The sequence below is a fragment of the Podarcis melisellensis genome (genome assembly GCF_964234715.1).
Source record: "Podarcis melisellensis genome assembly, chromosome: 4".
NCBI classification, from domain to species: Eukaryota; Metazoa; Chordata; class Lepidosauria; order Squamata; family Lacertidae; genus Podarcis; species Podarcis melisellensis.
In genome coordinates, this window is record NC_138531.1 from 80,176,292 (window position 1) to 80,202,878 (window position 26,587).

At 42.9% G+C, this 26,587-nt stretch overlaps 1 protein-coding gene and 1 long non-coding RNA gene across 3 annotated transcripts in view; one reads left to right on the plus strand and one right to left on the minus strand.

The window, feature by feature from the left end:
* Positions 1–7,589: 7,589 nt before the first annotated feature.
* On the plus strand, positions 7,590–12,757 carry AMER2 (APC membrane recruitment protein 2). The gene is made up of 2 exons (XM_081909368.1): positions 7,590–10,448; positions 10,626–12,757. Exons 1-2 carry the CDS (start codon positions 9,587–9,589, stop codon positions 11,507–11,509), a joined length of 1,746 nt encoding a protein of 581 aa, XP_081765494.1. The 5' UTR covers positions 7,590–9,586; the 3' UTR covers positions 11,510–12,757.
* Positions 12,758–12,767: 10 nt separating this feature from the next.
* LOC309369003 overlaps positions 12,768–26,587 on the minus strand; it is a 68,627-nt gene continuing 54,807 nt past the window's right edge. For both annotated transcript variants that reach the window (XR_014167998.1, XR_014167999.1), the window contains exon 4: positions 12,768–14,822. This is a non-coding gene — a long non-coding RNA (uncharacterized lncRNA). The remainder of the gene's footprint in view (positions 14,823–26,587) is intronic.

A 26,587-nucleotide genomic window follows, 5' to 3' on the forward strand; every position in this document is an offset into this window, starting at 1 on the left:
ATCCACAGCAATGAGAACAGTATTTACATTTATGGAAAAGCTACCTGCATTATTCCCCATCCTTTCATTTTTTTACATAAATGAAATTGCAGCTCGGATGATTAAAAGGCATAAGGGGCAGCAAGGGAAATAAACAAAATAAACAAAAACAACAACAAGATGCCCTTGGGCATTTTTTTCATTTGTTTCAGTAGACCTCGCACAGCAACAGAAGGCAAAATTAACCACATGACTTGAGCATTAAGGTCAGGACTGGATTAATCATTATGGTATGTGCTCTGCAGAGCAGAACCCCAAGCTAAATGGCTATGGTTCAGTTATTAGGGAAGTTTTCAGTGTGAAGAATGTTATAAGGGAGTGCGGATGTAGATCAGTAGTGGCTATGACATATTTGGTTCAAATATCCCAGCCACAATCTCACTAGGTGTTCTTAGGCAAGGCACTATTCTTTCCGTCTCAGCGAGCACCCCCTCCCCTCTCATCCGCAATATGGGGCTAATGGGCTGTGTGGTTAACGTTAGTAGTAATTTCAGGCACTAGGTGGCATTGGACTTAGTTATAGCTGGGGGAAGGGAAGAATTTCTTGTTCTGTTCTTGTTGGAAAGTGACAATAAAGTTCTTGTGCACATCTTAACCCTAGTATATGCATTCTATCCCCACCTATGATATATACTGAACTAGTAGTAAGAGGCACTCTTACTACCTCTGGTAGTAATGGGCATACAGTGCTGCACACAGGGCGGCTGAGGGTGACACGCAATCCATGAGCCACACATTGTTCATCTCTGATCTAGGGTGGATCTAGACACAGGTTAAAAATGCTATAAAGAAGTCAGAAATTAAATCATTACAGCAACAAAAAAGAAAAAAGCCTATGTAAAAATCCATACAAACTCCTTTTTGCTCTCTTGGTGATGGGTGTCTATAACACATTCAGAATGTATTATTTGACAAATGTAGCTGAGTAGATTCTTATTCTTGTATCTGCTTCCATATACACAGAAACAAAAGCCATGATTCAGTGGGCTGAGAGCAGTAGACACTGCATGGAAAAGGTCCCAGGTTTAAACCCAGGATATCTAAGGTATCTGAGATGTCTACCTGGGACACTGGGAAGCCACTGACTGTTGGAGTGGAAGATGCTAAGCTGCTATCCAAATCAAGGCATCTTCACATAATGGGCAGGGCCTATATTTAAATCACTCTTACACTACTTTAACGGCCATGGCTTCCCCCAATGACTCATGGGAACTGTAGCTTACCCCTCTGATGGCTGTTAAAAGTGGCATAAGAGTGTGACCTAACCTCATAAAATACGTATATGTATCTTCATACTCAGGTACACAGTAGTTGTTATGACATATATTATTGGAAGAAGCCATAAAGAGGAGGACCTTAACATGAATGACAGTACAATATATAACACAAGGGGCTGTCTTCCACTTTTTCAAGCAGGGATTTATAGCAAAGAGTGATTCCTAAGGGAGTGATTTGTCCTTACATAACTCTTTAGCATTGCAGCCATGCAAAGAACCAAGCAGATTGTATCTTCCAGGTTCTGATTTGTTTACTTGTATGGTTTAGCCATTTGTCTTTCCCCATCTAGTTAGTAGACGAAAGAAATTAAAATCCCAACACTGGTAAATAATCCTTATGGAAATAAATCTAAGATTGGTTACTGCACATTCTTAGAGGGTCCAGTCGCAATATATACAGTGCTATGGAAGGATTAATCAGAGAGAGTTTAAATAAAATGTAGCAGGTCAATACATGGCCATATTAATTAGAAGCAAGTCCCACTGTTCAGGAAAATATTTTGAACGGGTGTTTAATTTTAAGACAATACACACTATGTGTTGCCGGGAGGAGGGAATTCAAGAGAAGAAGTACTTCTAATAATTGAGGTTTCAATATTTCCCTTTAGGTCAGGAACCACGAAGGAAGCCTGGATGACTGTAGAACAAATATTCATTATATGGAATATTCTTTATTACATTTTTATCCTTTTTCTCCTCTGAGGAGGCAAGGGTAGGACACATAGTTTTCAATTTCACTCCTCACAACAACTATGTGAGGTATGTTGGACCAAGGGACAGCATCTGGTCCAAGGTCTCCCATGCAGCAGACCCACTAGAGAGAATCCAGCAGGGCTCTCAGTGGACATTGACAATGGATGCTGAGAAGAAAAGATGGAGGGGGCAGGGAGTTATTAGGAGACCCTTATTCCCCTCACAGAGCTACAATTCCAAGTATTCCTGGGATGTGGGACTGGTTGTTAAACTGCTCTGAGGATTTTAAGTCTGTGATGAGAATGCCCTCAACAACAACCCTGTAAGGTTATTACTGCTAGATTCTGTGCTTTTTTCTGGGGGTACGTGTACCCCTAAATATTTTATGAATCTAAGTTTGGCCTTAGGGCAGGGGGCAGTATTTCAATATGAGTGGGAAAATGAGAGTACCCCTAAACATTTTTTTTAGAAAAAAAGCACTGGTTAGATTCATTTAGAACCCACATAACTTCTGTTCTAAAGCAGCTGTATTGGCTACCAATTCATTTCTGGACCCAATTCAAGGTACTCACATTAGTGTTTAAATCCCTTAAATGACTTATGGACCAAATATCTGAAATACACTCCAAATCATCATTATCGTAATAATAGTAACAGGCTAAAATACAGCTTACTTAGAGACACGTGCCAAATTCCTTAAAGTGGTTGAGACAGACCCAAGTCTTTCAACTCTCTCTGTCATCAGAGCAAGGCCAGCTCTCCTACCCAGAACAATCGTCTCTGTTGTTTTCTGTTTTCCTAACCAAATTGCATCTCAAAGCTTGTCCTCAGCAGACAATTGAAAAAGGACATAAAAGATATTTATGTTGAGCCTGGAAAAGAAGAGACTGAGAGGAGATATGATAGCCATCTTCAAAGATCTCAAGGGCTGTCACATGGAAGATGGAGCAAGCTTGTTTTCTCCAAAGGATAGGACATGAACTAATGGATTCAAGTTTCAAGAAAGGAGATTCTGGCTAAACACCAGGTAGAACTTTCTGGCTGTGAGAGCTGTTTGACAGAGGAATTGACTCCCTCAGAATGTGGTGGACTCTCCTTCACTGGAGGTTTTAAAGCAGAGGTTGGATGGCAGGGGGTTGGACTAAATGACCCTCAAGGTCCCTTCCAACTCAATTATATGATTCTATAAGATAAAAGAGAACCCATTTGGGTGTATGTATACAAAAGGTGTTTTATTGATTTAGTGTCTTCCCTCCATTGTGCCTTAGCAGAAAGGGCCAGCTTCAGAGGTAGGCATCGTTGGGCACCTGCCAAGGCTCCCTCTGTGATGGGAACCCACTATTGGCCCCCAGAAATTCCTTGCTGTCATTTCCTGTCTTCACATGCCTTGTGCTCTCCCTTGGGACAGTTGTGCAGTCTGGACCCAAGGGGAGAGGACACCTGAATGGGCAGAAAGTCATCTGACCTTTCTGAAACCTGCAGCCAGAACTGATAGCAGACATTAATGTGGACAGCAATAGTGCGTGGCCCAAAAAAGGGTACTGCTGGACAGCCACAATGAAACTTCCCACAAACCTCTATATCAATGTAGATGAGACCTTCCTTGAATGGATTGCTTTGTGCACGCATCTTGGCACCATTTACTGATATGGCACAGGTGTGTTGTGTATATCAGGGCTGGCATCCGTACCTGTCATCCAAGGGCAGCTGTGGGGGCAAAGAGCCTCGGCTGAGCCCACCACTGATGTTGGAGATGGACTTCCCATTCTGGGCAGCTGAGCCTGGGAGCTGCCCATTGTTTAAATTTCCCACAATGCCCTGGAACAATACTTTGAGCCGAAAAGCATTCCCCACTCCAACATACAAGGGCTGCATTGCCAATCTGAGCAAGCTTTCATGAGCCACCTGCCAGTGATAAGTGGGGCCAGAGGCAAAAGTAGACAAAGCAATGAATGTAAAGTTTATCTTGTACGCATTAGGGTAATTTTATGCACACACTCGTCTTCCATATCCTTCATCCAGACAAGCAAGAGGCATTCTCACAATTCAATGACACTTTCTAACCAGGCAAAAATACTTGGGGTGTGAAGCAGGACCAGTGAGGGGTGTGGCCTGGGGAGAATTATGAGGGCCAGACAGAGGTGTCTGGAGGGCCGCAGGCAGTTTCCCCACCCCTGACATAGGCGGTAGTGTTGATAATTAAAATTCTGGGTTGCTCGCAATGACAACATGACACAGATCACGGCACTGGATGTGTTAGACCACCTTTTAGGTATGTGAATGTACTTAGCTTTTATGTTGTTTTAGTTTTATATTGGTTTTGGTTTTGTATTATATTGTAAGTTGCTTTGAATTTTCTTTTAAAAGTGGTAAATAATCATAATAATATATTACCACTTTTACCGCCGCCACCAATAGGAACCTGCTGGAGCCCAGATCTGGAGGTACTGTTGGTGTCTGTGCACAATCACAAGAAAACCAACCTTTTTCATGAGATTTTGAGCCATTTAATCCTCCCATACACCATCAGACAGAAATGCTGCACAATAAGGTTTCGTCATTTGTAAACTTTTACTTACATTGTGCAGCTTCTTCCAGCTAGATTTGTGAGCCTTTTTTGTTCGCTTTTCCAGCATGGGCTTCTGTTTACTTGAGCTTTGAAAGAATGGTTTTGTGTGAATATCTGCATTATGTAATGTGGCAGCTGTGGGTGGGTTGCTGGCAATGAGCAACGAATGCTAGACCTCTGGACCTAACATCAGAAGCCTTTTCTTCCTTGAGAATAAAAAGCAAGCCCTATGGCAAATTTACAAAGCACACTCTCTGACCCAGATTTCAGATGTACATAGTTCCCCATAGCTAATAATATGGAGCAACATTACCACTCTATAAATACTCCTATTACACACACAAAAGCTATTTGCATTAAAGGATCTTGCAGTTGCCCCCATAGATACACCATAGAACACCATTTATTACACTTGGTACACTTATTGCAAATATTTGCTTATATCAGATCTCTTAATGCCCTTAGAAATTCCGTAAATAGCAGCAATTAAACATCACTGACCCATTAACTTGGAAGCACAGAAATGGGATTCAATTGATTTCTGTTCAACTGCTTGTAAGAAAATGTATTCAGAATCACAACCCAAGATTGCCATTTTGTTATCTTATACCTGATGTTTAACTTTCCTTATACTGATTAAAAACAACTTGCTTCTGGCGTAATACAAGGCCACTAAACAATGGAAATCCCTGGTTCTGACCAAACATGGATTCAGACAATTCAATTTTTCTCCACCACATAGTGACTACCCACCAGGTATGTTGGGTTCCGCCCAACATGGTGGATGCCCTGTGTACCATGCATGACATCACTAGCTGGGAGAAGCCCCAGCACAGCCTCCAAAAGGCCTGATGGAGCCCACTGCACCGGCAGGAGAGCCCACCAGAGCCCATCGCAGCAGTAGGAGGGCCCGATGGATCCCGCTTGGCTGTGAAATATTGACGTGGCCCAGCACCCTCATTTAAAATTTTTTGGGCGCCTGGGCCACTACTGAGTTACAAGTGGAAGCCAGAAAAAAATGCTTTCTCCCTGTGGCATCCTGCCTTATGATTTCTGGGTGACTACGTATTTTGCATGTTTAGGGGGCTGACAAAAATCATTCTTTTTAGGAGAGTTTTGTTATCTGATTGTTTAGTGGTACTATTTATAGTATTTGTGAGATGATCGCATTCTTTTTTAAATTATATTTTAAAAATATAATGCATGTTTAGTCATGGTTTGATCTTACTTAAGGTGTTTTAGGAGTCATGTTTTGCCGAGAAGAAAGGTAAAAACGTAAGCAACACAAGTCAGTGTGATGCAGCAGTTAGAGATTTGGCCTTGGTCCTGGGAGACCAAACTTCAAATCCCCACTCAGCCATGAAAGTAACTGGGTGATATTTGGCCAGGCATAGTCTCTTAGCCAAATCTGCCTTACAGGTTGTTGTAAGGATAAAATGGAGATGGGGAGAGCCACGTACCCCGCATTGAACTCTTTTGGATGAAAGGTGGGATATAAATGTAATAATAATAAACATAATAAACATCACACTCAATTTTCCTCCTCTCCTCCAGGTGCAGTGTTTTTGCATTGCATGACTACCAGCCGCCAACATTCAACTTCTGAAGTAAATATGTTTTCTCTATTCTCCATGACTGTTACATTTTATTTGCTTATGTAACAACTTTGTTCTGAATCACTAAGCAATGACGGAGACAACACGACGTATACACTAAAAATAATGAAAATGTTATGACTTGATGGGTTTGTCGGCTCATCTGTTTGTTCTCTACATCTGTTATCACTCTCATTCTGGCAAGTAAGCTTTCCTTGACCCAGTACCTGAACAACCGTACGAATAGAGTATTTGTTAGTGGTTTGCTGGAAGCATAGAGATGACCAGGAGGCAAAATCACTACTTTGCATTCCTCCTATACCAAATGAATTAATGCAAATACATGCTAGCTGTTAAAAGTGGTGAACAGCCAAAGCATTGCCAATAGAATTTGTCACCTGATTGTCAGCTTTTCTATGGCATATGTCAGGTGGACCTTTTTGAGTCTACGGATCCCTTGACCAACTAATTTTTTTCTGCGGTCCCTGTGGCTCCCAGGAGCCAAGTTGTATCACCCCTTGCCTGCAGAACTGGCAGCCTCTCACTTTTTTTCAAATACCCTCCCTTGTGGAGTGGTCCCTCAGCCTCCTTGTCTCTCCCCATCCTTGAGAGTCTTCTGGGCAACTGCTGTGCCCCCCCCCGGTCTCTGAGTTGCCCCCCTCCTGCCCCAAAGAGAGGTGCCTCCTCACACTGCCCCAAAGGGGCCTAGGACTTGTCTGTCCATTCCCAACAGCAAGGGCTGGTGGACTGGCTAGCTGGGCTCCCTTGCCTGCCTGCCTGCCTGCCTGCTTGCTTACTCCGAGGTTGTCTCAGCTCTTGGCAACCAGCACCCCCTGACCAATCCCAGAGGCAGCATTTGCCTGGGGAGCTTGTAGCCAGGGCTGCAGCAACAAACAGCTGTGCAAGTCTTTGGGAGGTAGAGATACCAGAGGGCATCTGAGGAGGAAAGGAAGGAAAGAGGGACAGAGGACAGTGTTGCCCGCGGCACCCCTGATCACCATTCAAGGCACCCCAGAGTGCCATGGCACCCTGGTTGAAAACCACTGGAATATGCACAATATTTTGGTTTCATGTGGTAGTTAGAATTTTGTAAAGAACTGCTTCAAGATCTTCAGCTAGGAAGATATATTGTCCACAGTTAGCAGAGTAGGCATTAAGCATGTTGTTGTTTAGTCGTTGGGTCGTGTCCGACTCTTCGTGACCCCATGGACCAGAGCACGCCAGGCACTCCTGTCTTCCTGTCAAACTCATGCTGGTGGCTTTGAGAACACTGTCCAACCATCTCGTCCTCTGTCGTCCCCTTCTCCTTGTGCCTTCAATCTTTCCCTACATCAGGGTCTTTTCCAGGGAGTATTCTCTTCTCATGAGGTAGCCAAAATATTGGAGCCTCAGCTTCACGATCTGTCCTTCCAGTGAGCGCATTAAGCATAGTGGGTATTAAAACACAAGATAAGTTCTTCTGTGTTACTTAAATGTTATTTAATCATTTGTGATTCTCATTACACAGAACAATAGAAGCAGTAATCTCACTTGCATTTTTGATATGGCGTAAGCAGCTCTTTGGGCAGGGATACTGCAGCTGATAATTGGTTATGATAATGGATCTGATATGGTCTCTTGCAAATATAGTCTGTCACGCAACCTATGAAGATGGGAATACAAAGGAATTCAGGAGACTAACTTCCCAACAGGATCCATTCCTCCATATCTCCAGGGCCACACCCAATGCAGCTGTTCCATGTAGTGGATAGTGGAGAAAATCATTTCACAGGAATGTTTCATCCCCACAATTTGCTCAGAAATGATTACATCTATCAGAAATATGTAGAAATCTAGCTTCAGATCTCATTTTTGAACAAGTTACATGGATAAAACATTCACACACACAAAAAAAAATACACAAGTATGCCTTGTGGGAGTTATTCAAGCCGACATCCTGTGGATGCAAAATGTTCTGGAAGAGTTAGCTGGCCCGTAACTGTTCAGGAGAGTAAGTAAGAAAGGACTTTGTCAATGTCACATGAGAGATCTGTGACTGGATTTCCTGACATTTTTGTTTTTACCTTAAAGCCGTCATGGGGGAAGAAGCAGTGACTGGAGAAGTGGGCCTAGGGGGAGGGGTGGTTAACTCTTTCTCCTGCATTATTCTCCTGATGCAACCCTCCCCGCCAGCTGCTGTTAACTCTGGAGGATAACAGGACTGAGCTCTGAATCAAATTACTTTTTGCATTATCTGTACAGGTTGCTGTTGTTTACTGTACTTGTACCTAACATTGGACTATTTATGCACACCAAAACTATTTTAATTGGTCCAGAAATTTCTGATGAACTGAGAAGTTGTTTTCACATCCTTACTAGTAACATGGGCAGAGGATTTGAAAATCCTGAATGTTTTCTTTCTACAATTTGGGTATTGATGCTGAAATGTGTTCTAGGTTCTAGGGAAACACATCTTTGAAAGGCTTTTGGAAGAGGAATGCCACCAGACCCCATGAAAGTTGTCCAGTTTATTAGACTTGCTGTATAATAAAATGCACCCTTTGTTTCCATCCTTCTGGCTACATGAGATGCATGCCCTCTTTCCAACGCTTGGTTCTTAAAAGGGTTTCCAGCATGCAATTTGGATCTGACCCTTTTGGTTTCTTTTCTAATGCTCAGGCTCCCTTATGAGAAAGTGCCTTCAAGCATATGCAGAGTATCTTTCCCCCAAAAAATGGAGTTGGGAAACTTGACGCTGTGCTGTAGTGAAGAAAGGCTCCAGCCCAACCACCTCTTCCTTTAAATAAAAGGAAGCCAGGTGCTGGGGAGGGAATAAAACAGGAGCTTAAAAGCGTGAGGAAAGGAGTTGTGCAGGTGAATGATCCACATCGCCCCCCTGCTTCCCAATACTTCTGGTGTGTAAGCAACAGCCTCCTCATGCGCCCCAAATAAAGCAGCCCCCTCCCTCCGTCCCTGCCCAGGCATATGCTAAGCGAGCGAACGAGCAGCCGCAGTCACAGCAGCCCCAAATGGATTAAGTTATATAAGCCCTCCCCCTCCCCGCTTTTGGAAAGCCGCGGAGGGTGGGGTGGGTGGGGAGGGGGGAGTCGCCTCTCCCTTCGCCCCTCCTTCCCTCCCGCCATCCCCGCTATCTGGCTTTGATTGTGGGCTGCTGTAACAGCTCAGGTTGGCTGCGGAGCGAGCGGATGGACGGCGGCGGCGGCGGAGGCCTGGCGCAGGCCCAGGCCTAGGGCTGAGTAAAAGCTGCTTAGCCGTGCCGGGGTTGCCATGGTGACGGGCAGGAGGCAGCGGCGGCCGCAGCAGCAGCAGCAGCGAGGAGGCTGTCAGTGAGCGAGAGAACGAGCGAGGGAAAGGAATCAGGCATCGGCGGGGAGCTGCAGGAGGGGAAGGCAGCAGCCGCCGCCGCCGCCGCCATGGAGGTGCACGGCGACTGTGCCGAGCTCAGCGCGGTGGGCGATCAGCCGCCGCCATCGGGCAAGCTCAACAAAACCGCCTTCAAATTGTTCAAGCGCAGGAAGTCCGGCGGCGCCATGCCCAGCATCTTCGGCGTGAGGAGCGGCGGCAAAGGCAAAGGCGGGGAAGCGGGCGGAGGGCAGCCGGGCATGGTGAGGAGCAAGACCCACGACGGGCTGGCCGAGGTGGTGCTCGAAGGCGGCAAGAAGGAGGAACCGGGAGGCGGCGGCGGCGGCGGCGGAGGGGACGACCAGTTTGGCGGCGGCGGCGGCGGAGCCCCCAAGGATTATTCCCCCTGCTCGGCGGCGAGCAAGTCCCACCGCTTCTTCTCTCTGCTGCGCAAAAACGGCCGCTCGGGCGAAGGCGGCAAAGGGGAGAGACCCAAAGGGCGCGGGGGGCTGAAGGGGCTCTTCAACAGCATGAGATGGCACCGCAGGGACAAGCCCAGCAAGGAGGACGAGGCCGGAGACGGCGCCGAGGGACAGGCCAGCCACCTCAGGCCCGGCTCCCTCACGGCCAGCCTGGAGTGCATCAAAGAGGAGGCGCCACGACCCCCGGCGGCGGTGACTGCTGCAGCAGCCCCCCAGACCCCCTCAGGGGTGGCCAGTGGGGACCAGATGCTGCTGCTGGCCCACCCCAGCGCTGAGGCCGTGCCCACCCAAGAGCAGCAGGACGTCGGTGCCAGGGAGCCCACCCCACGTACCTCACCACCAGTGGGAGCCGAGCCCCCCGGGATCCAGCCCCCGGCGCAGGAAAGCCGCCCCGAGCCGCCCCCCGGAGATGGCGATGGCCCAGGGACCCAGGAGGACGGCGCCATAACAGGTGACATCCCCATCGAGCCTTCCCCCCCTGTTGAACCCGAGTGTGAACGCAGCCAAGAGGCGGCGGCGGCAGCCCCTGACCCTTCCTCTCTTGATCCACCCTCTGAGCCGTCCATTGACCGTATTTGTTTGATGTTTGCTGACGTGACTTCACTGAAAAGCTTTGACTCTCTTACAGGCTGTGGGGACATTATTGCCGACCAGGAGGAGGACGTGGGCAGCGGCGGTGGCGGTGGCGCAGGTGGAAGCGACAAGAGCGCCCCTGGGGTTGGCAAAGCGGGGGCTTCCAAAAAGCCCCCCAGCGTGGTGACCTATCAAGGAGGAGGAGAAGAGATGGCCAGCCCTGAACAGGTGGGGGACACGTGCGCCCCAGAGTTCTGGGATGTGTTGTCGCAAGCGGAGAAGCCGCAGGAGACCCCGGGGGGAGGGAAAGAATCCCCCGAGGGCTCCAAAGGTGGCGGTTGTACCAAAAAGGTTCAGGATGCATCGACAACTGGGAAGCACATTGGTTTCAACCAGATTCCGGTTCACCACAGCCACAAGAATGACCAGAAGTGTAGGGAAAAGGAGCCACAGGAAGCCATCCCCAGCAGCGATGAAGGCTATTGGGATTCCACAACACCTGGGCCAGAGGAGGACAATGCCAACAGTATCCAGAAAGAGGTAATTCCCAGGGACAGCTACAGTGGGGATGCTCTCTATGATCTGTATGCTGATCCAGATGAAAACACAGCCACAGTTACTTCTGCAGAAGACGTCACCTCTGTGTCTTGTTGCAAGCCACTGTCTCCAGTAACAACAACATGCCCAGTCAAAACCCATACAACTTCACTCAAGGACTCCAAGATACCCATCAGTATCAAGCATTTTACGTCGCCACATGGCAGTCATGGCCCAGATACCAGTAATAGCCATCATCTTGCACACCACCAGCCTACCAAAAGTGAGATCCCTAGAACAAAAATCCCAGTTTCTAAAGTGCTTGTACACCGGGCAAGTTACCGGAGCCTAGCAGGGACAACAGGTAAAACAGCCACATATCATGAAAGTGCCAAAAAATAGGAGGAGATAAATATGGGTGTGTCAGTCTTGCAGAAACCTGCTAATAAGCAGTTTGGCATCATCTAAAGGAAGACACCTACATGTGCCCTTTCTGTGAACAAAAGGGATGTGTGCTTCTAAAGTCCATCTTGATATATAGTATATATATAAATATAAAGTTAGATTCTTTTTGAGCACTTTTTTAACATTTGTATCTGTTTTTCTGAAGCACTAAACCACTCGGGAAGCCACTTTTCCATGTCTTGTGGAAGCAGGACTTTGATTAGGTATATAAAATATTATAATGCAAACTTGTGCCATGAATTCTTCAAAGAAGACACAAATTGGGAAAGAGAGGACCAAAAGAAGTTTTCCAGTATATATAATTTTACATTTGTTTGTTTTAAATGTTTTTAGCTTATACTGAGAAATGTTTGCTCTAACTGTGGGGAAATGTCAAGCAGAGTAATAGCAGCAACCATAAAATCCCAGGTATTTAACCTGAGATAGAAAGAGCACTGTCAACCAGCAGCAGATTCAACTCACTTGTGAAAGGTAGATTAGCAAGTTAGATGGATTTCTATAATAAGATATATTTTTGTTTGTCTGTCTGTTTGCTTTGAATCTGTCCTAGTGTAAGTGGATAATGAAGACATCTAGTGAACTCTCAGTTGTTTACACCAATATTTTTCCAATGCACAAAATAATCAGGTTCAAGGGAATAACTTTCCTAAATGCCAATATAGAGACAACTACAACATTTATACAATAAATGGTTCTTCATGTATAGATAGATGCATATGATACTCTTAGTGCTACAGCTTTTTTAAATTAAAATGTCTTTCTGTATTTACTAGAGTTGAAACAAAATTAGTTTTTATAGCTTGATAATTTTACAGTTCTAAATGTATGGACCTACTTAATAGTACAGTAACTAGCGCAAAATTTTATATTGGCTCTAACATCCAAGGGTAGGCAAGTCTATTGTGTTAATCTTACAAGAGCATGCATAATACTGGAATCAGGGATCTAATGGTGTTTTTGCTGCAAACCCCTTATTTTCAGGACTTTCTAAAAATAGAATTTCAGTTTAGTACTTGCAGAGCTAAAGCCTAAGGCTGCAAACCAATTTTTAAAATGTTTGTTTTCAAATCTTAATAAATTTAGCTTTTGGTATTTGCTGTGTGAAAGTTTGTATTTCACACACATACCAACTTTTAGACTTATTTTCCTTTAAGAAAGAGAAGAAAATTGGCGAACTGTTAGTCCATTAAAGACATGTCTGTTGCCACTGAATATAAGCAGTGCTGCTGAAAAGTGGTTGCTGTATTGACATCTTTTCAGTGACGCAGCATCACATGATGTGCCTAAAGATTTATTTTCACGATAGAAACAACCCCATTGTGGTCTAATATGACAGGGCTTAAACAAAAGTAAATTAATAAAGCAGAACACCACTAGGCAAAAAGCTTGTTTCAGAGGTCCTATTTATTTTTTAAGAAAGTAAAACTTACTTTAAAAAACGATATATATTTTGTGATGTAGAAAATTCTAAATTTCCTTCCGTAAATCAATTATAAGAGTTCGTTTAACCTCTCCTTTTTAAGTTCCCATAAGTAAATATTGGTTTACATAATATACATTTGAATAAGAGCATTAAGGTTAATGAAGAAAAGCTAGAACATATAATGGTTGTATTCTTGCCCACAGCTAGGCTGCTTATATCACATTGATTTTCAATTGCATTAATGTAGCCTATATCAGAACTGCCAAAAAAAATCAAGAACCGGAATGTTTATTTACAAAGGTCAAACTCCCAAGGATGATTTTAAGCATGTGCAAGGGCTTGAGTAAGCCATATGGGATTTATCTCTTCTTTTTACTTTGATCAGCTGATCACCATATGTTGTCACAAACTGCTTTTTAAAGTATATTCAGTTTCATAAGTCATTTGGCACTTCACATGGAGGGTTGGGATGAGCAAGTGGACAAGAAACATAATTCCCAACTCCCCATCCCTTTGGGCAATTGACGCTGGTGACGCTGTGGTCCCAGTGGTCAACAGTGAAACAAAGTTTTGTGATCCTAAGGGGACTTCAGACATATTTTCCTAAACAGCAACCCACATGCCACATAGTAAACTGCTTTTGAAGGAGAGAGCAAGAGCTTGTTAAAGCAGTTTGTAATATGGCATGGGGATCAGCAGTTCAAACAAAATCATCATTAGGCTACAGCAAAGCCTTTCCATGAACTTAAACAGACCATTGGATCCCAGTCAATAATGTATATTGCTTGCAACCATGCAGATACAGGCTATGGTCCACAGAAATCCCAGATAATAGTGGGGAAACTGCTTTTGCAAATTACATGCAACAAGGTTGGGGTGGGCCATGTCTTCCATTATCCTAGAGGAGGGAGGTAATGGTCATATCTTAGCCTTTCACCCCATATTTACTTTATTGCTGTGTGCTAGACCCTGAAAGCTGAGTTCTAAGCATGCTTAATTGGCATTAATTGGCAATAAGTAGTTCAGTGGTAATCAATGGGTCTCCCAAGTTTTTTTTAAAAAAAACATGTTTAGAAGCAGAGTGCTAATGAACCCAGGTGGGTTTATTTTGTATACTTTCAGAATGTATTTGTGAGTGGTTGCAGGTGTGCAGCCGTTTACAAATTCATATTGTACATATGCATGTATATTCCTATGGATACACATACAATACATGCACACATTTCTGTAATATGCTGAAGGGCACATAAACTTCCATGCACAGACAAACAGGCCAATGGTACAAATAGCAAATGTTGCCAAATCATTTTGACAGTTATTTAACTTTGCCTGAGAATGGGATTCACATTTGACCTGATTCTGCTTGAGTGCTTGTGTGTTTTTTGTAGATTTGGGATGGAGAATGATTGACTTACCCTTGTGCGAGTAGTCTCTCTCATTGAAGGCCCTGAGACTACATCAAATTACACAGACTGTCCCCTTGTGGCTGTAATACTCTGAAAGGCAAGAATCCAGGGACACAAAATTTTATTCCAAGCTGGATAATAAACAGCTATTCATTGTTTTACATCAGTGAGGATCATGCTGTTTCTGCATGCTTTTTATGCAAAACTATTATAGCATTTTGTTTAAAAGGACAGTTGTGTAGAGAAGTGCTGCAGGGTGCTGAAAGTTGAGCTGGAAAGAGGATGTTGTAATATGCCGGAAGAGTTAGCTGCAGGTCAAAACAGTGGTGCATCTTTTAAAATCCTATGAAACAACGTTGCCATTTGGGAGTCCTTATCTCTCTTGCAATTTTTCACCATATGCATTTTGCTGATCTGTAGCCTGTTATGTATGAAGAAACAATAGAGTTACCCATAGATAAAATTCCCCTTCCATTTATGACTAAAATGTGCCATTAAAATTGTGTTGTCTTTCATTTTCTTGCTTTTTCATTTTACATCCAGTTGTTGTTTTTCTTTCAAAGGCTAGCAAGCACAGAAGGCATCACACATACAACCATTTTTGTCACAGTAAAATGGGAGCAGCGTAAATCACTCTCAGTATCTTCCAGGGATACTAGCAACACTTTTAACAATGATTGTGCATGACAGAGCAGTTTCCATTACCAACAGTGCTCACACAATTTTGCTGGTAAGGGAGTAGCACCAAGTACACATCTGACTAGCAATAATATCATTTTTGTTAACACTCCAATGATGTATGAATGATCACAGTTTTGTAATGTCAGTTTGAAGTGAAAACTACATTGTTTACTATGCTGGAAGTCTATTCACTACAATCAACAAGAATGTTGTTCTCCTAAAACACACGACTGTTTAGGTGAAATGGCTGGCATGTAGCAAGTAGGTCTGTGGAGGGGATCAGAAAGATAATAACATTGTTTGCCCAGTTTGTAGCTACCAGTTGGTAGGACCCATTTTGGTAGCTGTTCATTTGTCTGCTAGTAGTATTTATAAGTTGATGACAATCATCCTGAAAAGGAGGAGGAGGAGAAGAGTGTTTGTTTGTTTTATCATAGTAAGGGGATTGGCTGATTTATGAATCAGGGCAAGGCTCTGCGGACATAGGGATGAGTCCACAATTTGAAGATGTGGTATATTCTGCATGAATGTAGTGTCCGTAGGCCAAGTCTTGCAGACATTGCATTCATAGGGTGTTTGTGTGATTGCGTACGGGTCATGTGAGAATGATCTTTACACATGTCTGTCTCAGAACTGCAAACTCATCAAACTATTGTCAGTGTTTCAACTCCAAGGCACTTTCAGTAGGCAGGAATATGTGGAACTCAATTCTTACATGATGCTTTGACCTGAAAAGAAGCAATGTAAGGTGCTTCCCACACTTCCAAAACATAGCCTGTGGAAGCACCACACTGCACCGACGACATGTGAGTTAACTGTATCAGTGCTGACTTGGTGTGTGATGCTTCCTTATTTAACCAGATCCAAGCCTTTCATTTTGTGCCTGCATTTTGCCCTGCCCTCATCAGCAGTGTTACACTCAACCCACATGCTGCCATGAACCAGGGTCTTAAGAACTGACCCTTAATTATTCACAAAGCACCATTTTGTGCAGTGCAATCTGGTGTGTGGTGGCTCTGAAGGAAGTCCTGTTTAGTGGTCTTGCTTACAGGCAGATGTGCATCGAATTATAGACTTGAGTGGCTAATGATTTTGAAATCATTAATTCCACAGCTTACAAATTGCCACTAATTTTGACCATGATGATTTTATTTTTAATAAGAAGATTATATTTGTACACTAGAAAATAAACAGTGCCTAAGACAATGCACTGAAGAGGATGTTCAACAAACATGTGTTAGGTGTATTTCATTCCCTTCTGTGATCTGTAGAGCACTCTGGTGATTGAGAAAAATAGTAGAGTCCTGGAATTAAGGGAATGAACCATGTGAAAGTAGCCACACTAGAGGCATTCTGTAGAGATGTGCATTTTAATAACAGAAATTCATGTATTTCTACAGCCTTGATAGGCAGAAATGATCTTCCAGATCCCAAAGATGTTGTATTCTTTAATAATGAAGTCATTATTATTTTTATTCTTCAAAGAAGGCTTTATTTGTTTAGACTTCTGCTTGGGATGATGCTTGTACAGTTGTTTCCCTGTACATAACATGAAAAGAGTATGCTACATCAGGTATTTGATATTTTTTACTCTTTGCACTTATAGGTCACTTGGTACCTTTTACATGTTCTTAGAATATGTTATGTTATGATGTATACTTCCAGTATTTTCTGTGGCATATGTTTTTTAAACAGGAGCTTTCTTTTAAAGGCATGGATTGCTCTGTGTGATCTTATTTTGCTCCCATAGATTGTAAAGAGGTGCCAGAGGTGTGGTCTGCATCTGAGACAAAGACTTGGTTCTCATCTCAGTGCACATGCATTGCTTCATTGGCAGGAGTCCACAATGCACTTATTCTGGAGCAATTCAATTGATTTGAGTAGCCTGGGATAAATGGTATGTGGATTCCAGCCATTAGCAGTCATAGGAATAAAGCACATGCAGTAGATTTAAGACAGGCCCTGTCTTGACAAAGCAAACACATGCTTACTGTTACTGAAGAATTGAATTGGTTGCCCGTTAAACCTCCTAGGTTAGCAATGAACAGAATTGGTTCGGCTTCAGTTCATATGCTTCTCCTATGAAAATTCCTTCCTTGGTTAATTTTTAATGGCCTCTACTGAATTATTTATCTAGACTAAAATGATATTGCACCAAAGTCTTCAAAATGTCTGATTCTGAGGCCAGTCCGTCCCCCCTCCCCCCACAGCATAGTGCTTCACTATCCCAGAGAAATCAAATTGCCATGCTTTGCTTAGTGAAGCAAAACTGTTACTTGGTCTGCAAATTTATGGGACTGCCCAAGCTTAAAGGAAGCTGTTGATTTGGCTCCTCAGCTTTTCATCCTACTAAATGGCATGTTTTCCAAAAAGCACTCATTTTTTGTTTCAGTAAAGCTGTGGATGAGGCAGTTTGATTGTGCCATAAATTTAGATGCTAGACATTTATTTAACAGTAAAAATGTGTGTGTGTACACATATATGAATGAAATGGGGCTGTTAGCACATGCTGTTGGTATTTTTTTCTTTACTCTAGATGAGGAAAAATATACATTGATCCTATAAAGACTCCAAGAGAATTACGTATTGAGATATTTCACATAGGGCAGAGGAACAGTGTGCTCTGTGCCTATTTTTAAGGCAGAAATCACCCATTTGCCCATATATAAATATACTGACATTATTTATTACCATTTTGAGCTGGATATGAAATGGGTGCATTTTAAAATAATCTTGGGGTAGATATTGCTCATGTCATTGGTGTTGACTGCAATGGAAACTGGTAATCTGGGAACAAGAGTTGGTGAAGTTGTGAAACCTGTGGTGAATTTTTGGCATATTGCAATTTTGTACTAAACAACGGAGGGTCCAAATTAGACATTGCACAGGAGTTGCAATTTTGTTACAAGAAAAGAAGAAAGGCCCAGTTTGGACTGGGGACACAGCTGGGGAAGGCAGAGTGTAACTGTTCCGCCACTGCCTGTCCCCCAGAAACTGCTTGTAGCTGTGGAGGAGGAAACTTACAAGCTTCATTGCTTAAGCTGGTCAAGTCTTTCCCACCACAATAACAGCAGCTTTGGGGAAGGGAGAATTCAATGTGGGGATAAAGGGTTAGATCCCCCCACAGGCCCAATTCAGAGACCCCCATCATGGCTGCTTTTCATAAAATTGAAAAGACATTGAGAGCTCCCGTCACAGATCTTCAACATGTTGAAACAGAAGTCAGCCTTTCAGAGAATCTCATCAAAGAGCTGGTCCAAACATCATGTGGCTTGGGTGCACACCTTATATGTTTCAAAAACATGTGTATCATGTAGGTACTGTCAGGACTGGCTATGGCTCTTTGTCAAGTGTGAACCTGAGTTAATCATTGAATAATGTTGAAGTCACCTTATGTTCCAACTCTGTAATGAGAGTTGTGAACTATTCTGTATCCACAGGCAGAAAATTTAGAGGTGTCCTGGCCTATTTTCAGTGCACTAGCTGTTAGGGCAAATCTGGATTGTATAGGGCTCCCTTCCTGGTAGACTTAAGTTGTTTCCAATCCTGTCTATTCTTCCTTTCTCCCTCCATTTCTGATTGACAAGTTTCATCCTGCGCACAGCATTTTCGTAGAATCTTCTGGAGGTGATTGGCTTGATTAGGCAGAGAAGCACTTTTTGTTCATAACTAATGTAGCTGAGAAGTGTGAAGGAACAAGGACAGAATGCTGGGAACACATGGAGTTCTGGTATAACATTTCACTCGCATGCATCACTGAAAAACCATATGGGAATCCCTATAAAACATGTCATCCAATATCATCATTGGTGCCTACATTTCTCTTAATGCCATTTCCAACATGACATCAGTTATGGGATTGTGCCAGTCTGCTTTTTACATCCCTAGCTTGGTATGGATAAATCCCACTGTTTTGAGTGGGATGGACAAAGCCTAAACATATGCAAGAGCTTGTAACCTTATTGTCAAAATCTAGGTACCTCCATATGTGTCTGCCTATGAAATCCCTCCTAACCTGCTGAGTTTTCTTCTATGGTCTGTCAGTGTTACTGGCTAATATTGTCTGCTCATATAGTGGAACAACTAGTTCTTCACACTCCATCAGCACAAACTCCTCTTCTCTCTACACACTGTGAATTCTTCATGCAGACCTCGTTTTTCCTCCAATATCACATAGATTCTGCCTGTAGTTTTCATCTACACCCATTCCAGGGCCAGCGGAGCACATTTAATGTGCCTCCCGCTCATTGCTGCTGTGTATTTTCAAATTGCCTGCAGTGTAGACTCCATGCACATCCCTCTTGCTCCACAGCCAGCAGAGATTAGATCCTGTTTATCCATCATCCAATTTGTTTGCTGCCAGCAATGCTTTCTCCATGCCCATTCCCTTTCACCCAACCAGAAGTGCATTTTCCGGGGAGGGGGGGGAATTCCCTCCCTCATCTTGCCAAATACGTGTTCTCTTTCCGCAGCCAGTGCATACTGCAGGCTACACATGCACTGTCTCTCCCTGTGCATGTCACACTGTATCAGCAGTGCATTTTCGATGAACATCCTTGTCAGTGCATTTTTATTAGAAGCCCACGTCATTCCACTACCTCATTGTTGGAATCATGCTCCTTTCTCAAAACAGCCTCAATTTATTCATCTTCAAGCAACATTGCATAGCTCATAAAAGAAAAAAAAAAGCAGGATTTGCTAGACTATTATACTGTACTGTTGTTAGAGGATCAGTTTTGTTTAGGACGGGATCTCACTCTTCACTGCGAAAAGCAGTGGTATTGGGTAGATAGTGCAGCTGGCTTGTGTTTGATTTATCTCAATAGTGTACAAATGTGTACAAATTACAGTTGCTGTCAGGGAGTAAGGTGGAAATAATTTGTCTCTTAATAAGATAATTGTTCTGACTAAAACGAATGTAGTCAGAGCTTTGGGGCACATACTCAGTATCACTTAATACAAAATAGTTAGCAGCTTAAGCTTTTACATGCAACATCAAGGTAGTTTAATAATCGTAAAATAGGTCCCTCCTCCTTTCACTACCTATGCACGTGTGGCATAAATTTATAATCCAGGGACTGGTAGTTATTCTGGAGCAATTAATCTCAAAAAAAAAAAAAAAAAAGCTTTTGGTTTTGAGTATGTGCCACTGAAGTTGAAATACAGGAACTTTCTGTATTTTAATATGGCACCAGAGAAAATAGGTTTCCAAGGCAAATGATAAAACAATCTCTAAATACACACCTCCACTTATATTTAAAGATTTGTTTCACTGTTATACAGAATTCCACACGGTTTTGTATATTGTTGTGGTAATCTTTATTTCTGATCTAAATGCAAATCGTGTCTTTCCGTTTTTGTTGTTGTTCCATTTTAGCAAGCAACCACTCCAGGACTTGACCCTGGTGTTCAGCATGTTCAATTTGAAGCTAACACAATCACTGCCATTTTTAATTTAGCTTGTGATGGCAGAAACGGGATCCAATCCTTTCAAATAAGTCAATCCTACGTGCTGTCTATTGCGTTACTCTGCCTGCCCTGATTTTGTGATTTGTTAACAAGTATGTTTTTTTTCCTTCCTTTTAAACTTTTAATTCCAGGTCCACGTAAAAATATTATTTAGCAAATTGATGATGTTGGTTTGAGACTGTAAGGACCACCATCATCAATATAGTATTGTTGTTGTTGTTATTATTATTATTTTGATCTGTGTTGCATTAAAGAAATCACCATTGAAGTATTAACATAGTTCAGTTGTATTTTTTCCACACAAACACATTGGAGAAAAAAATATTTTATCTGCTTTAAATAAATAGATGCCTTTACAGAAACGGTTACAACTCCAGACAAAATTATAGTCTTAGAACATTCATTCTTAGCCACATCTGTTCCTTAAGCAGCCCTGAATCCTAGAGCAGGGGCGTCGCAAGGAGGCTGGGGGTGGGTGGTCTGCCCTGGGTGTCATGTCTGGGGGGGGGTGACAAAATCCTCCCGGGCGGATCAGCGTGGCCGTCATTGCACCCCCGGCAAGTGGATTTTTGCGATTGGTGTGATCGTCGTCATGAAAATTCGCCCACCGATCGCGCAGATATGCCCAGCGATCAGCCTGGCACCTCCCGGCGGGTGGCGTTCGCACCTCCCAGAGGGCAGCGCTTGCAAGCCCGGCGGGTTTTATGCGATCGGCAGTCTGATTTTGGTGATCGGTGCTGGCACCCCTGGTTGGCGGCTCTGACACGGTTTTACGTGATCATTGGATTTGCATGATCTGCAGGCGTATCAGTTTCACGGCCAACCCTCCCTATAAAAAGGTCTACAACTTTGGAGTACCATCCCCCCCAAAAAGCTCAACAACTCTGGGCAACGTTCCCCAAAATTGCAATGTTTGTGATGACTTAAAAAAAAAAAAAATCGCACCGGGTACCACCTGACCTTGCTACACCTCTGTCCTAGAGGCAATTATAATTGGGTGCAAGCAAGGGTTTATGAGGCAAATGTCTCTGTTGTTGAAATCACAGATATTTCCCCTGATTCAGCAAGTGATATTCATGCGTGGAAGGACCTTTCTGCAGCTGTAGCAAATGTTGATGTCGATCTGGCTGTGCATCTGCACTGTCCAAGACTCTTTGAATTTCTTGGGTGTGTAAGCATCAGGTGTTACTCTGTGCACAGGATAATCCCTTGAATTGAAAAGTAAAGCATTGTCACACCAGAAACGGGGACAGTAGAATCTGTCGTTTTATATATCACCAAGATCTTATTTAAAAACCTACTTCACCCTGATAAAACTATGACTAAGACTACCATAACATGCAACACAAAATATGGCTGCCATTAGAGGTAGCAATTTATTTTTGCCAATGAATGGGGTGAGGGAAGTAAGAGACGAGTTTGATTCAAAATGAATCTCCTAATGACACTAACCTCTCAGTGCACCAAAACTCCATTTACATAAGGTGCTAACAACCTGAAGGGAAAAGTACCTCAGAGACTTTAACTTGCCTTCCAAAAAGCTGCAGTAGGCGTGATTCAAGCTGACTGAGATGGATTTGTATTGTTATAAAATATTGATTTTGTGTCTTGCGCTCAGCACATTGAAACTGACAGTTCATTTTTACCTACAAGAATCCCCTCCCTTCTTTTTTTTGTTTTGTTTTTTGGTTATCCAGTGTGATAGCATGTGGCTTATTTAATATATGAAGAAGAACCATATATTTCAAAAGTGCGAGGTATGTGGTTTAATAAGATATCCTTAAGCTATTCAAACAGTGTGCATAATTCTATTCCTGATCTATTAGTGTTTACTTGTGAACTATTCTAATGGCATACATTATATTTTAGTGTTTATATCATATTACAAGCTAAATCATTGAGTGCATGTTTTGGGGTGCCATGTGAGATTGAGGCCCCGGAAAAAGAAATTTGGGGGGGCAATACTGTGGCACCCCAAATGGCCGCCATGCTCTCCTGTGCAAAAACGGAATGTCCCTGTGCCATGCCATGAGAAACAGAAAGAAAAATGGAAGATATATCACAATGCTGAGATTCTATCACCAGCCTGGGAAACCAAATGGAGAACACCACCTGCTATACTAGAAAAGTCAACTTCCAAAATTCCACAGAAGCAATTGGATTTGCATGTGCGAAACTGTTTAAGATGAGAGTCCACAGTTGCTACATGTACAAAAATACTGGTGGTAGTGTTCACCTAAGTGCAAATATGAATTCTGTCGAGCATCATTTATAGGCAACGTGAGTTGCTCTCAATGAAACTAATACAGTAGCAGAGGTTATTTAATACTCCACTTTCCCCTTAAAGAGCACAGGTTAGTTTATGTTTGTTGCCCAGTGATCCACTCAGGCAGTTTACAGGATTTTCAGATTAGTAGATTGTATTATGGTAGTTAACATTTGGAAATAATGTGGCCATAAATAATAATATTTCATTTCCATTTCTATCCACCTTCTCAAGATACATCCATTATATAGCTAATGTGCTTCTGCTCTGGTGCTCCATGTGTCATCTGGTGGAGACTTCTGAAAGCAGGTTTCCTTGTCCAGTTCACTGTCAGGAATAGCTCCACAGACACATTGCTTTGCATGTGCTGAGCTGTCCCTCCACTGAAAAGCCACAGGCTTTCCCCATGGAAATAGCAGAGTAGCTGCAGCAAAATTGGATGTTGAATCTTTTAGGCAGCTGCGTAACTCTGTTCCCTTTGAGGCACTCAATATTTCATTTGCATTATCACCAGGTTTGCTTCAACAATGGTTGGCATTCACTACTAGCTGCTTAAAAATTATATATGAAGGATTTCTCTCCCCCCCCCCCCCGCTTCCTTTGTATAAAATAGGCAGAGCCAGCTTGTATGGTTAAGTACCGATTGTCTGTCTTAGATCCAGAAGGTGCAAAATGCACTTTAGCCAACATAAAACAAACGGTTTTGCAGATAAAAGGCGGTGTCGGTGCAGTAAATGCAGAAAGGTGAATGTCAACTCCCTGCTTCCAGAAGAACTGTGATTTCAATATGAACCCTTCCATTTCTGCACCAGTTCAAGTGACTTCAGTGTTGGCACTATTTATAGAATACTGCTTTACAGTTCTATTAGCATATTTGCCCCCTCTAAGGATCTACGTGACTAACCCAAGCAAAAGACTCGCCTGTTTGAGTCTGTACAAAAAGGTCTGTGTGAAACCAGCCATTCTTGAGAGGAGTTTTATAGCTCACTGGAAACAACTGCCAGCTTCCAACGTGACAAGAGTAAATCTCAAGAGTGTGCCTGTGAGTTTCTACAAATATAATGGGGGGAGAGTTTCACTAATACTGCTTAGTTAAATAGTTCTATGGATCAACCTGGGGCTCCCTGCAAACACCCTTTTCATAGTGCATTCCTGATGCTTTGTGCTTATGATGGTATAGGGGTGGTTATACACAGTCGCACTATTTGTGCCAGCAAAAGTTTCAGGGTGCACATCCTGCTTTGTTTTCAATCACTACATGTCCTGTAGCTTCCTTCTTAAGTCCTGTAACTTTTCTTATCAGAAACATTCCAGGGGTGGTAGGGGTGGTTTGCCCTGCTTTTGTTGAGCTATAGTGCAACAGTGCCCCACCAGATGGCAAAAATGCAATAACAAAGTAGTTATTATTACAGAGCAACTAATAAAGCGGAATGAGGGTGGATGGTTCAGTATGTACCCACCACTAATGCACTATTATTACATCATTGACATGCTGCAAAATAGACTCAGGACTCAGCTATACAGCTGCAAATAAAACAGTTTAAGTGCGTTGTAAAGTGCAATATACAAATGCGACACTAGATGGTGACGGTGAGCTATGTCAAATTCACTATATTTTTTAAAACTTTTTTTAAAGCATTTTTACAGCATTTTTAATATGTGTTTAGATTCTATCTCAGAGCCTGAGCCTCTGCAGACTGTCATCCTCATCAGTGCTTGAGATGGCTCCCGGCACTCAAGTCCCCCTTACCATGTTTTTAGGATGGTGTACTGGGAATGTGCCAGGAGTCATCATGAACGGCATATGAAGATGCAAAGTTGTTGTCAATGGGGAGAGGGAGGGAGGTCAGTTGGGAAAATGGGTGGGCCACCCATTGAAGAAAATATTCTCTTTCCATTATTGATGCACAGTAAATCTGCAGTTGGAGCAAACACTTGCAAAAGTTTTCATTTTAGTTGCTTGTAAATGTTGACATTTTAAATTGTTAAATTGCTTTGTAATATTGTGAACCGACCAGATAAATAAATAAAAATTGGTCGCTGAAATACACGGGAGTTAGGTGTGAGAAATTGTGTAGGACACCCTACCCAGAACTAGCAGCCTCCATATAATTTGGACTGCAACTTCCATCATTCTCGACCATTGGCCATATTGGTTGGGGCTGATAGAAGTTATAGCTCGAAAGGTTTCCAAGGTCACTAGATTGGGGCCGGCTGGTGTAGTATCTGCATCTCTATTTCCAGGTTTTCCAGAAAATTGGAAATGATTCAGCATAATTAAGATCAGAATTATAGATGAGTATAAATGCTTATCACATTGAGAAATGTATAGTTGGCAAGTAAGTGTGTAAACCCAAGGATTGTGTGCCACTGCCAGAGTGGTATTGCAATTTCTGGCCAGGGCCAACTGAAGATGATGCGATGATGCAACAATGTATGTTGACTCTATTGTTTCATCAGGACATAAATAATCCTTGCAATACAAATAAGGTGAGGGGGGGACTCAACTGGGATGCCATTTTGTCAATGTGTTGTTCTGTCTTAACATTCAGATTAAAAAGGGAACATAATCTAGTTTCTGTGTGTCGTCGGTTACCTTAATAAATTTAAAATTAACTCACAGTACAGTCTAAAATTGCTCTGGAACACGCAGGTATATGTGATATTCACCACCAATTGATCATGCTAGGGCAGCTGCAAGCACCTTAGCTTTGTCCCCTGGGAAGACTAATTTCTACCGATCTATGTCTCTTACTGCCTTCCAGATGGTAGCAGGTTTCTTAACAAGCTTTCTAATCTTCCCCCTTTCCCTTTGGGAATTCGTTTCAACCTTATCTTGTCACATCTGGTTTTCTCCAAGCTGGTGATTTGCATTAGACATGTCAGATACTGCTTCTCCAAGATTTCAGCAACCATCAAGGTCTGTTTCAAATCAAATATGTTCATCTAAGGACAGTTTGCTTGTGCATCACACACCATTCATGCATTGGGAGTTGGTCAATTCATGCAAGAGCAACTTCAGTTACACTGAAATGAAAAACATAAGCATCTTTGTTTTATCCCGAAAGCCCATTAATGGGCTTCACGGAGGCTCTGTGTGGCCTCTGGAGTCCTTTGATTCTGTAAGGTGCAGCTTTTCCTGGCCGCCTGCTCACCTCCATTATGGGGCCTAAAATGAATTAAAGGGATTCCCAAGGGAAGAAGAGCTGGTGCAATCATGTGTGGGGATGACAGAAACCTGGAGTCTCTGCCACAGATTTTCTGAAGGTTCTGGACCTAGTCCTTTAAGCTAACAGCTTCATAGCATAGGTAGGTCAAGCAGTCAGTGATTACAGAACCAAAATGGACATACTAGAAACCTACCATAAAATATTTGGCCACCCCCCCCCCCCAGATATGACTATCAGCCTTTTTTCACATCTGCAGGTTTTAGCTTACACATCTCATTTTCTTCCTTTCTCAGACTCACAGAACCATAAAGTTGGAAGGGATCTTTGAAGTCATCTAGTTCAACCCAGTGCCCAGTGCAGAATTTGCAATGCTGGATGCAACTAGAGCAGAGGTTCCCAATTAGTGGTCCCCAAAAGATCTGTGTAACCCACCCAGGGGGTCTGTGGCACAAACCCACCAACTGTCCAGGAAATCCTGCTTTGGATGTGAGAACGCAGCACCCCAAAATGCACGAGATAGTGGATGGATGTGTGTCTCATGTGAGATTACGGCACCCAAAGGCACAAATTTTGGGGCACTGTGCTCTTGCATGGGTCATG